The sequence below is a fragment of the Brachyistius frenatus genome, unplaced genomic scaffold (assembly GCF_029030835.1).
Source record: "Brachyistius frenatus isolate BFR_SWC_R1_liver_20210118 unplaced genomic scaffold, ASM2903083v1 Contig_67, whole genome shotgun sequence".
In the NCBI taxonomy this organism is placed as follows: domain Eukaryota; kingdom Metazoa; phylum Chordata; class Actinopteri; family Embiotocidae; genus Brachyistius; species Brachyistius frenatus.
Genome location: NW_027210666.1, coordinates 796,796 through 808,317, shown reverse-complemented (window position 1 = coordinate 808,317; position 11,522 = coordinate 796,796). Strand labels below are relative to the sequence as shown.

General features: G+C 39.0%; 1 protein-coding gene across 1 annotated transcript; it reads right to left on the bottom strand.

Annotated features, from left to right (window-relative positions):
• Nucleotides 1–6,374: 6,374 nt before the first annotated feature.
• On the bottom strand, nt 6,375–8,896 carry gpr65 (G protein-coupled receptor 65). The gene is made up of 2 exons (XM_069707274.1): nt 8,715–8,896; nt 6,375–7,809 (listed from the first exon to the last, which is right to left on the bottom strand). Exon 2 carries the CDS (start codon nt 7,801–7,803, stop codon nt 6,835–6,837), a length of 969 nt encoding a protein of 322 aa, XP_069563375.1. The 5' UTR covers nt 7,804–7,809; nt 8,715–8,896; the 3' UTR covers nt 6,375–6,834.
• Between the last annotated feature and the right edge of the window lie 2,626 nt (nt 8,897–11,522).

Here is an 11,522-nt window from a genome sequence, read left to right as displayed (position 1 = left end):
CCAAAAGATGATGAGTGACATTAGCTGATCATCTCACTTTGCCAAAAACACATTTCTTATGAATTCAGTTTACCGTCTGGCATACAGACAGTTAAAGAAACCTGAACTGATGTAATTTATCAGTTAAATGTTTTAGAGTGTGTATGGCTGACCTTCCAGGCTTGTGTGTCTCATCCGGAGAGGTTTGACAGCATGCGTGGGCACACATCCTAATCTTAGTGAAGTAATCAAGGAGGGGATGAAGGGCATAACAAATTAATTCACCCCTTTTTCCAAATGGATCAAAAAGAGGGATTGTAAAAGGGAAACTTGCCCACTTTTACTTTCCTTTACACATGTTCAAAATGGCCATGAGTCACTCGAGGGAGGCCTCTGTAGCGGCCAATTCATTCCCCATTTTGTGCATCTTTAGCCATGCAGAAAATTTAGATGTAACAGGAAATGCTGCACCCATAATTTATATTTTCACCGACAGAAATTGGACTTGTCTTCTTCTTATGGGTATATTTCAGATGATGACTCTTATACAAAGCTCCACTTTACAAGACATTGACCTGCAAAGTGGTGTGACTCATGATCCTGTGAGTGGGACAGACCTCATGTTCGAAATTCAGCAGGAAGGAAGTACCAATTTAGGTGTTCTGAGAAACAGCATGACAGAAAGGGTCCGGGCAGGAGAGCAGAACAGAAGTTCCATGACGTAGATATCGTTTTTCAGAGCTGATGTTAACGAGCCAGACCAAGTCCAAATACATGTCGCTACATTACGGTAATGAGCTTTTAGTAAAGCTTTCAGTCCCACAATAATTTTAGCCTCTTAATTCTGGTCTGACATTGATGTAAGACTGTGGCAGCACCAGGCAGTAACTTGGAGTTGCTATAGCAACACCAAGGCCTTTATTATAAAAACTAAAAATATACAGTGTATGATACATACACTAGATACAATAGATATCTAAATATAGTTTTGGAAAATAATTAATTTTTATTGACTTTTGCAAAGTACAACATGAAATCTATGAAGCAAGTGTTGCGAGAGCCCATCAGGGTTCCTGGTTCAGGGGTCACATTGGATGACGGTGAACTTGGTTTGTGCTCTCAGGAAACAGAGCTGGAAAATGGAGATGTTACTCATGTCAGTGTTCGTTATTTTTCAACAACTGAATTGCTGGTTGCTCCTTGTTACACCATTTCACAAAAATCACTACAGACAAAAAAATGTATGAGGCACCCAAGAAGTCAACAGTATATGTATTTAATATTATTTATATTAAATACTTATTCTGTCACTTACCATTTCAGATGGAAACATTTTAATCTGATCTGTAATCAGTCAAATTTATTACCCCTAACCTGCACCTTGGGGAGTCTATAACAGCCTGGCTCTTCTCGTTTGGCTTGCTTCAGTCGACTATTGATTGATTTGTTACTTTGTCAATACATTTTACAACTTTCTAACCCACTTCAAATTTTATTTCCAAAGTGAAGTGTATTGCATAGTTTTTGGATTTGGTCTAAAGGATATAAGATAGAACCAGTTTGTAACAATAATTTTAGAAAAACTAAATTAGTTTAAAGTTTAAATTAGAGACAGCATTTCATCAATTACATTAAAAGGAAATTGCAATTTAACAGCAATAAGTGCTGCCCTATTTCGAACATGTGATTATAATTTCCCCACAAGCTTTTGAGAGGTTGTTGCTAGAACAAGGAGTTGTTGTGAGGAAGAGAAAAGTGTGAAAGTGCTGAGAGTGACAGGAAGGATGATGGAGAGGAAAGGTTGGAAGGAGTGCCAGACGGTAGCCTGCAGGAGCTCAACATGCTCGATATACAATGCACCAGGAGAGAGATGTGAAATCCGCCTGACAAAGTGTCTGACAACTGAGATACTGAAGTGAGGAGAGGTGTAATATGATGTCATCTAAACCAGTCAGGGGAAACTCAAAAACCAAATACACTAGGTTACAGTGAAATATTCTGTATCTGGAGTTGAGTTTGACTGACACCTTACTGTAAAACTGATATCCTAAAAAAATGTCTTTCTGGAGTGGTCCTATATGGCTGAGTGATTAGGGTGAAGAGCACATGGTCTAAAATGCCTGTATAAACCTTGACCTGACCATGGTTGGCCAGACATTTACTGCATGTCATTCCTTCACTCGCTCTCCCAACATCTTTACTATGCACGGACAAATAAAGGCAAAAACGCCAAACATTTTACCTTAAAATAAAAAGGGATTTCTAGGGGTCTAACTCAGCAACATCCAAGCTCAGGTCTGGCTGGGGTTTCTTTTTTGTATGTCATCAAGAAAGCAGTCTTTCCCTTAAAATCCTTTTTCTCTATAGCACAAAATGACCATGTACAGTGTAGGGAAAGAATCAGATACAACCTGCTCCATCAGGTATACAGAGATTTGGTCAAACATTCCCTGTTCATTGGCATTGAAATTAAAAGCATGTATAAAAGTATGAAAATATGACTATTTGATATGGGTGTGATTCTTCATCAGTTGTATTTTCTGCTATCTTCAGTCTCACAAAATTTAAGAAAACATCTAAAAATTGAATCTACTCATTCTCATTGTTAAAAAAAAAAGTAAATACAGTGAAAGTGTCAGATTTTAATTCAACTATTTGTATTTCATGGCCTACAGATTATCTTGCATGATACCACATTACTTGTTCAGTTTATATTTTCGTAAGAAAATACTTTTTTTTAATATCACCTTGTTTCAAACTAAAAATACATTTCAAAATCAGACACTTTGAATGGAATCAGGAGCCCTGATGCTCTCCGCTTCTCCACTCTGTCGACAACTATTATTCAGGCTGAGTTAGACTGCACACATCTGGAGAGTGGAAAAGAAACAAGCGGGACTGTCTGGATTAAAGATCAGGAGATACTGTAGCTGCAGAGAGATGTGTTAGAGAATAGATTAGAATAATGAATAATTCAAATACTTAAAACAGCACAAAAAAGAGGGACAGCAATAAAGAAAGGGGAAAGATTTCATGTTAATGAAGGAAGGAAATATTACTGTTAAGATATTTTAAATTCAGCAAATCCAGTTTATTGTTTAGCAAATTGCTGAATGTAACTAAAACCTTAATGAACTAATGTCTACAGTAAAAATAGATCAGTTATATTCTTGTTTGCACCACAAATAGGCTTAGCTTATGTAATATCATTACCACACAACTCTCGACTGCTATATTTGTCCATCTGTTTCCTTTTTTAGCACACGCGTATGTCTTTGGTTCAGATTTTCTCTGCTGCATGTGCAAATGTAAATCAACTATTTCCACAGTCCCCCTGCAAGCAAGTGAGAGCAGCCAGGATTGGACAAAATGTAGCTGTGCCCCCTTTTTCAAATGTCTTTTTTCCCCCAAATGCTGGTTGCATGAGGTGGTGCCTTAGATAATAAGAAAAATCCAGTCAAACCAACTATTATCTTCATTGGAGCGGCAGTGGATCAGTTTTCACCTTTTTTTTTTTTTTTATTCCAAGGATAATCGTGCTATCACATTTGAGTGCATACAGTCAAGATCACCAGCGCAGATTACGGTCCCATTCATCCATCATGCTTAAGATAGAACAGGATCTCTCACACGTGCCGCTGCTGACACTGTTCACTGACAAAACCTATTGGTCCTCCTGATACGCTTGCACTTTATGTATGACAAGAAGCATGTGCGTTACACAGTCAAAGGCAATGGAAGGTGAAAGGATGGGCATTCAGATGGGCTTTATCGCTCCCCAGGTTCTGCTGATGCAGGTTATTCTGTGGGAGGTGAAGCCTGTCATGTGACACGGATGGATGGGTGCAAGAGAGAGGCAGGACAAAGACTCACATGGAAGAGCACATGTCCTTTCCAGCCTTTGTTATTATGAAGGCTGGAAAGCAAAGTGAGAAGTGTCACGCATTGTAATTACCTGAGGAAAAAAAATCTTGCAAGATTGCCCACTTTATCAGTGGCATAACGGTCTGTCATAATAATGATACATGTTGTTTTATTGGACGTGTTCTCACACTCACATTATGACGACTCGCATCCCATCTGGGGACACAAAGCTGGTCCCCTCAAGGTTAGCGTTTCTTTAAATACCTATAGCTAAAGTGAGACTGCATTTTTGTTTGTACAGTTTCCAGCTGCAGGAATCTGGGTTTGTCTTGTTAAGGCTTCCTGATTGTTGCTCAAAGTTATCTAGAAACCAGTGATCTCCTTTCAGGTCTTGTGTGATGCTGTTAGAGTAAAGTTGATCATATTTATGGCATACAGGCATTTTTATATTAGATGTTGTTGCTGTATTAAAACACCAGAGGTTATGTATTGCAAAAAACTGTGCAAAGGGCAAACAGGAACGATTTGTGTAAATAGTGGAGACAATTTGCCGCATTTCCTTAACTATCCAATAGAGGGCTTCAGATATACATATTTGTGGATATCCTTTAGGTGCAGTTTGCCATCACAGACCAACAATAAAGACACAACCTTAATGTAAGTTTGTATGAAATATTTTAAAAGTGTTTCTGGGGGCGTTTGGTACTGAGGCGGGCTGTTGTTGTCATGCATTTTCACATATTTACAACGTCCCATAAAAACACAGATCACAAAACACAGATAAAACAAGGCGTATGAATGAATTTGAAATACAGTTTTCTCATCCTCCCATAGTCAGTCTTTATCCAGCCAGCTGTAGGGGCAGGTATAGAAAATTTGTTTAAAAAAAAAAATCTTATCCATGCTCTTATTAGTTCTTTTCCATCACTAAAGAACTGGATTTTTTTTTTTAAATTCTAAATTTCTAACATTTTTATTAAATTATAAATTTGTTTTGTATTTCACATAGGCCTGTGACAATTTATTGTATCTACAGCAGCAACAATAATGTTTATGTGATGTAATGTAGGGTCAGAATTGTTAAGTTATTTCATATATTTGTCTGTGAAAAAGGTCGTGCAATGATTTTGAGTACAAATTCTGAAGTTGCAGTTACTCTCCTGCGACACAAGGGGGAGTGTCTATCTGGGTGAGCGTTAGCTGTCGTAGTGCTGTTGAGGCCTCTGCTCCTCTGCTCCTCAGACAACAAACAGCCTGTCGAAGGAATTCAAGTAACGCCTCCTGTCTCTGGCTGTCTTCACAAAACAGGTTAGTCGTGTGCGTTATCGAAGCACAATACATTTCTCAGGACTTTAAGAGTCTTCTTTATGCGTGTTGTTGAAGATAGTAGGTTTAGTCAGGTGAGAAATGTATCTGCCCACCACAATGCAGTCTTGCTCACTCCCTGTGTAAACCACAGAACAAAATGTCAACAAACTGTCACTGAAGCTCCTCGACAAGTATGCCTTTACTGAAATTATTATTGTAAAGTTTGGAGTTCCTTTGCAAATATTGTAAACGAGTTGGAGCGTTTATTTAGTTTCGGCTATGTCAAATGGACAGACATGTCTCAGTAATGTTGCCTATATCTTGTTCTTCATACTTTGAAATTGTTGTTTGGTAAAACAACACTGTTAAAGGGACTAGTCGAACATATCCTCGAAGCTGGTAGTGTTAACTGATGAGTTGTAGTTTTGTAAATGAACTAATCCTGTTTATTAACAACAGATTCGTTTGTAAATAAGAGGCACAGTGTTGTGTAGATGGAAAGACAGGATTGAGATACAGTTTTGTTGAACAAAGATGGAGAACAGCCTGCTGAGTGAACATATCTTCTGTTCACTGTCAACTCACACTTGAGGCCTGTAACATTTACAACGGTAAAGTCACCATCAGCTCAGAAACATCAAACTGAAGAGAAATCTAAAAATATAATCCATAAAACAAATAATAATCCTCACATAAAAATATTGAGTGAAATTTAGTAGGAATAAACAACACAGACATCAGTCAGGATCCTGTACTCTGCCCTGTCTCTGACTTTTCATTTTAAAATAGTAATATTTGATGGAGTGATTATCATAATCACAATCAGAAAGCACTCTTTTTAGTTGGCCTTTAATGCATAAGTCATGTGAAATGTAGTCTTTTTATTGAGATTTCTGAACCCTATATTTTCAAAATTACCCTATTTTAGATCACATTGTGTTTGGTACTAAGGGATTAACCTTTCTATTAATTTGATAAAATGTATGCGTGTTATTTTATTATGATGATGGTGCTTATGGAAAGGAAGAATTTTTATTTTTTTGTTAAATGCAAATACACTCTTTACATGGCACCTTGTAGTGTGACCAACATACAAATAGTGACACATACAAAAAAAAAAACTGAAGTGAAACCAGTCAAATATGTTGTAACCCTGTACGGTCCAGTGATAAAAAAAAACAACATGCTCACTGAAAATCTAATATTTGTATTCTACCTTATTCAAATGAATTGTGTCATCTATGCACAGAGACGCCTTTATTTTCTGTGGACATGCTTGAAAGTTTCTCACAACAGGACCAACACGCTGCAGTTTTCCAGCATCACTATGTACAAGTATCAGTTTAAACATGCAGAGGGGATGAAAAAAATAACGTAAACACATGCGCTGAAGTGTCAATTTATTAATTTATTGTTAACACTAATACAGACGGAGCTCCTGTGAGGCTGCATACCAGCATGCATGTCAGCCCGTCCTGTTGGTTTTTGCCTTTTGCTAGTGGTCAAAATAACACGTAACTCAGGTGCTGATGTTGATCAAGCAACTTAACTTTCAGTACTTGCACACAAAGGTTATGGCTTTTCCCTTTTTCACGCCCATTACTGTGCTGCGACCCCTTTGCGTGCAACAAGAACAGTCTTAGAACTTCTTTTTTTTTGCTTCTCGTAAACCTTACTTTGAACTCATACCATACCATCTTTGTTGCTTCTCTTCTTTCCCTGGAAGTAGAGAACAACCTGATTTACATTTTCCTGCCCTGTTCTCGTAATGAAGCAGTAAAGGAGCGGGTCTGCGAGGCAGTTGAGGCTTGACATAGCAATGCTGATCTTGTAGGGATAGAGGAGCCATGCAACTTCCTGGCAGTCATCCACCAGTGTGCGGAGAAGCATCATTATATGGATAGGTCCGAAGCAGAACAAAATGCAGAGCAAAACTACTAGCAATAGCTTTGAAATCCGTTTACGTTCCTGCTCCTCTGTGGCTTGGTTGGATTTCACTGCCGCACAAATGCCCCAAGTGGAAAAAAACACCAGAAGAACCGGAAGAATAAACCCCAGGAGGAAGCGCACTACATTAGCACGGGCCATTTTCTCTGACAGCGGGAGGAAAATGTCAAAGCACACTGAAAACTTTGTGTATTCATGGTATGAGTCTTCCCAGGTGATAGTGGAGGCGTTCAAACAGACGACCAGCACCCAAATGGCAACAGTGACCGCAGCTGCAGTTCTAACTTTCCTCAAGGACGTGTACTTGAGTGGGTGAACCACTGCCAGGTAGCGGTCAAGAGCAATGCAGCAGAGGAGAGCATCGCTGGTGTAGAAGTTGGTGAAGAGAAAGTAGACCGACAGCACGCAAACGTAGCCTCCGTGGGCCCAAACTCCTCGCCACAGGAAGTCCAGCCACAGAGAGAGGCCGATAGTGAAGGTCAGGTCACTCAGGGCCAGGTTGAACAGAAACACGCCAAGCTCGTTCTTCTGTCTGATGTGCTGCCAGGACACGTAGAGGGAGAAGGCGTTGGACGGGATGGCAGTGATGATGACAGTCAGGTAGAAGAACAGAAAAGGCCTTCTCCTGGATGTGTTGTCAAACGAATAACATTCGGAGTGATTGTTGGCCAGTGTAATGTTCTCCATTGCAGATGTGACGTTCATATGCTTCTACGTAATAATAAGGAAGGAATACAAAAATAAACATGACTTAAAACCTATAAATTAAGAAACCCCACCTTTTTACAAATTCGATTTAGTTCACCCCTCACAGGAATATTTCTCATCTTGTGAAAACAGATGAATAATGCCTTTTATGGGTTTGTTACTGCGGCTTTACCTTGGAGTCATTATCAATGCAAATCTTTTGTTACAAACTGTTGGTGTGGACTTTGAAAGAAATCTGAATTTGCCAGTCTGTGAGAGACTAAAGCAAGTTGCCATTAAGTGTAGAGCCCTGTGTCTTAGCAGCTTGAGAATTAAATCCAGGACATCTTAGCTTCTAGTTCCTTCATTTTGTCAGTTAACACTGCGAACATGGGCTTTCAAGCAAACAAGAACAAATTCATTTAGTTTACTTTTTACTGAACCATTTCTTGACAATGTTTTGAGATTCATACAGCCTTTAATAGTGCTATATTTCAATACATTAAGACAATAAACTTGCTTCAGATTTGTAATCACCTTGTAATTCACTGTCAACATTTAGCTTTTACAAAGTTTTATTAATACCATCTATTGTCTACCACTCAGCCTAAAAACCTCCATTCACAACTTAGGCTCAGAAAATCTCTGATGTTGCCCTTTTCTTGAGTTCCCAACACAACAACAACACATCCTGTTGGCAAACACATTATCACATGACTACAATACAACAAAGACCATCGTTAATCAGGCAGTTACTTCGATGGAATTATCTATTATGACCCAAATTTCAAGTCTATAGGCTTTAGCTGTACATTGGTAATCAGGCTAAATCCGGAAAAAACATTTTGTATTGTCCTTTAAGCCATAAACATACATTGTAAAAAAGTATTGAAACTTGTTTCAAGTTAAGAACTCAAAGTTCTACTTACTCTGTTTCTCAGTTTCGTCTCTAAACCAGTCGGTACATAAAATGAATCATTATAAAAATTCAAACAGTAGAACAGGTGCAAAGTTGACTCATTCAGTTGTCTTCTCTTCTGCTTTATCAGTCTGCTTTAAGGAATGGAAGAGTCAGCAGGCGCCTCCTTGTTGTCCCTGACGACCACATGCCATTTACTGGGTGACAGGCCAAGAGGACCACAAGCCAGATTTAATTTGGGTACTAAGTATGACACTGTGCGTCATTATGTTTATTGTGTCAATAAAGACATGGACTCTGGTAAAAGCGATGATAATTATTATTTACATTACATTTCATTTTATTTTATTTGATAAAAGAGTACATATTGTTTCTATAGCGTAGTTACTGTAAGGCTGAGCCTACGTGCTCTTAAAGGATAGGTTCACCAAAAAATGTAAGTCTGTCTTAAAAACTCACAAGTCTATATGTACACTGAAAGCACTAATGATTGTTGTAATTATTCCTCCAGTCAACACAGGACACAAAGTGGTCCTGTGTTAGTGATTTAAATGAAAGTAAAGGAAGGGAAAATTTCACAGTCCTCCTTCTGTGTAACTGAAAAGAATTAGGCATTTCTCAGCAAACTGTCCATGAGGCTCAAAGAAGGATTTCCTTCCACTAAAAACACCCATATAGATATAAGCATGTAAATATTGTTATAATTTGAAATTAAACAGCCATCCTTTAAGACAATAATGCCCCAGAAAACTACTATACCTAAATAATCAATCTAAAATAAACTATTTTCACCACATCCAGTCATAACACAGTACAGGAATTTAAATCCATCCAAAAAAAAATATCAACATATATGACACAAAAAATAACCAGTTTTTAGCCTTAAATTAAACAGTCAAAATTTAAAAAAAAAAAATCTTTGATTTGTAATGAAGTTAAGAACAAGTTTAACAAATCATCCAGTTATTAGGAAACTGTCTGAACTCTTGTCAATCTTTCTGAGCAGTTTATCCTCATAAAAAGTCCCCTCCCTTTTGCCATAGCTTTCCTAATCTCTTTCTTAGCGCTCTCACTGATTAAACAGTATATGATAGGATCCAGTGTGCTGTTTAGGGTCGTGGTGGCAACTGTGACCAGGTATGGATCAGTGAGCCTTGTGGCCCAGATGCAGTCCCCGGGTTCTAGCGTGGCCCTGAGCAGCATGACAGTCTGGTAGGGCACAAAGGACACTAGGTAGGTTAGAAGGAGGAGGAACAACAGCAGCCCCACTTTCCAGCGCTCTTCTTTCATGATGGAGGTGCTTTGTCTGAGCGATTGCATAATCTGCTGGAAACAAAAAGTCATGATGAGGACAGGGACCAAGAAACCCAGGACGACCCGAGTAAGGGCAACGTTGGCATCTTCTTGTGTCATGGGTATTTGCTCCTTACATAAGTATCTTGAAGCTTGCAGTGCCTCCATGTGGTCAAGTAAGATAAAGTGGATGATAATCTCCAAAATCCAAACAGCGATGCTCACAAGTGCTGCTGTCCTCACCTCTCTGATCCAGTGAAAGTGGAGAGGGTAGACCACTGCTAGATAACGATCAACGGAGATGCAGCAAAGGAGACCCGAGCCAACATAAAAGCTGTTGTTCATGATCACAGCCACTAAGTTGCAGAGACCACTACCTATATACTTCTGCAGGGCTTCTTCAATCCACACAGGCAGAGAGATTGTGTAAAGCAGGTCGGAAATGGACAGGTTGAAGAGGTAGACTGCCATGTTGTTCCCGTTCTTAATCAGCATCCAGGCTACATACAAAGACAGGCAGTTGGCTGGAAATCCCACGATAAAAAACAAAGAATACACAGCTGGATACATCTGCTGCTTCACTGAGGAGATAGTTGTGTTTGTGCAGGATGCACCTGCTGAGTCCATTGTAACACGATGACAACCAAACCTGAATGTGACAGTGAGTCTGATATGGTGACCTGAGACAACCTCTGCAATGCAAATAACTGAGGCAGTTTGTTTGTGAATGCCACTTTATTTCCATAGAAAAAAAAAAAAAAAAAAAAAGGGTCTTTGTATCTAACGGCCACTGGACTTCATAGACATCTGTAACGACAGATAGATACAGAGATACATTTTTTGTCAAAACTTCTTTCAATTTAAATAACTGTCCAAGTCCCAAAGAGGAACAATTTACAAAGGATTTAAATGTAGGACTTGCATAAGTAGTATTAGAGTATTTTTCCATTTTGAATTTGGTATTTTTACTTATGTTAAGGAGTTATTGCCAAAGCAAAACACCAAATACTAGTTATACTACTGTATATAAGGCTTTCCAGGAACAGCATGTATTTGCATACAGTGCATCCGGAAAGTATTCACAGCGCTTCACTTTTTCCACATTTTGTTATATTACAGCCTTATTCCAAAATGGATTAAATTCATTTTTTTCCCTCAAAATTCTACACACAATACCCCATAATGACAACGTGAAATAATTTTTTAGGTTCATCTTCCAACAGGACAACGACCCGAAGCACACAGCCAAGATAACAAAGGAATGGCTTCGGGACAACTCTGTGAATGTCTTTGAAAGGCCCAGGCAGAGCCCAGACTTGAATCCGATTGAACATCTCTGGAGAGATCTGAAAATGGCTTTGCACCGACGCTCCCCATCCAACCTGATGGAGCTTGAGAGGTCCTGCAAAGAAGAATGGGAGAAACTGCCCAAGAAGGGACGTGGTCGTTATTTGCATTTCAACAAAGAATCTGTTGACACAACAATGTTTGTCCACTGGGGAGCCGGCGAGGCCTGGTGCTCCGT

Coding starts and splice junctions, on each gene's coding strand:
- gpr65 (XM_069707274.1), bottom strand. CDS start 7,803: ATGAACGTCACATCTGCAATGGAGAACATTACACTGGCCAACAATCAC.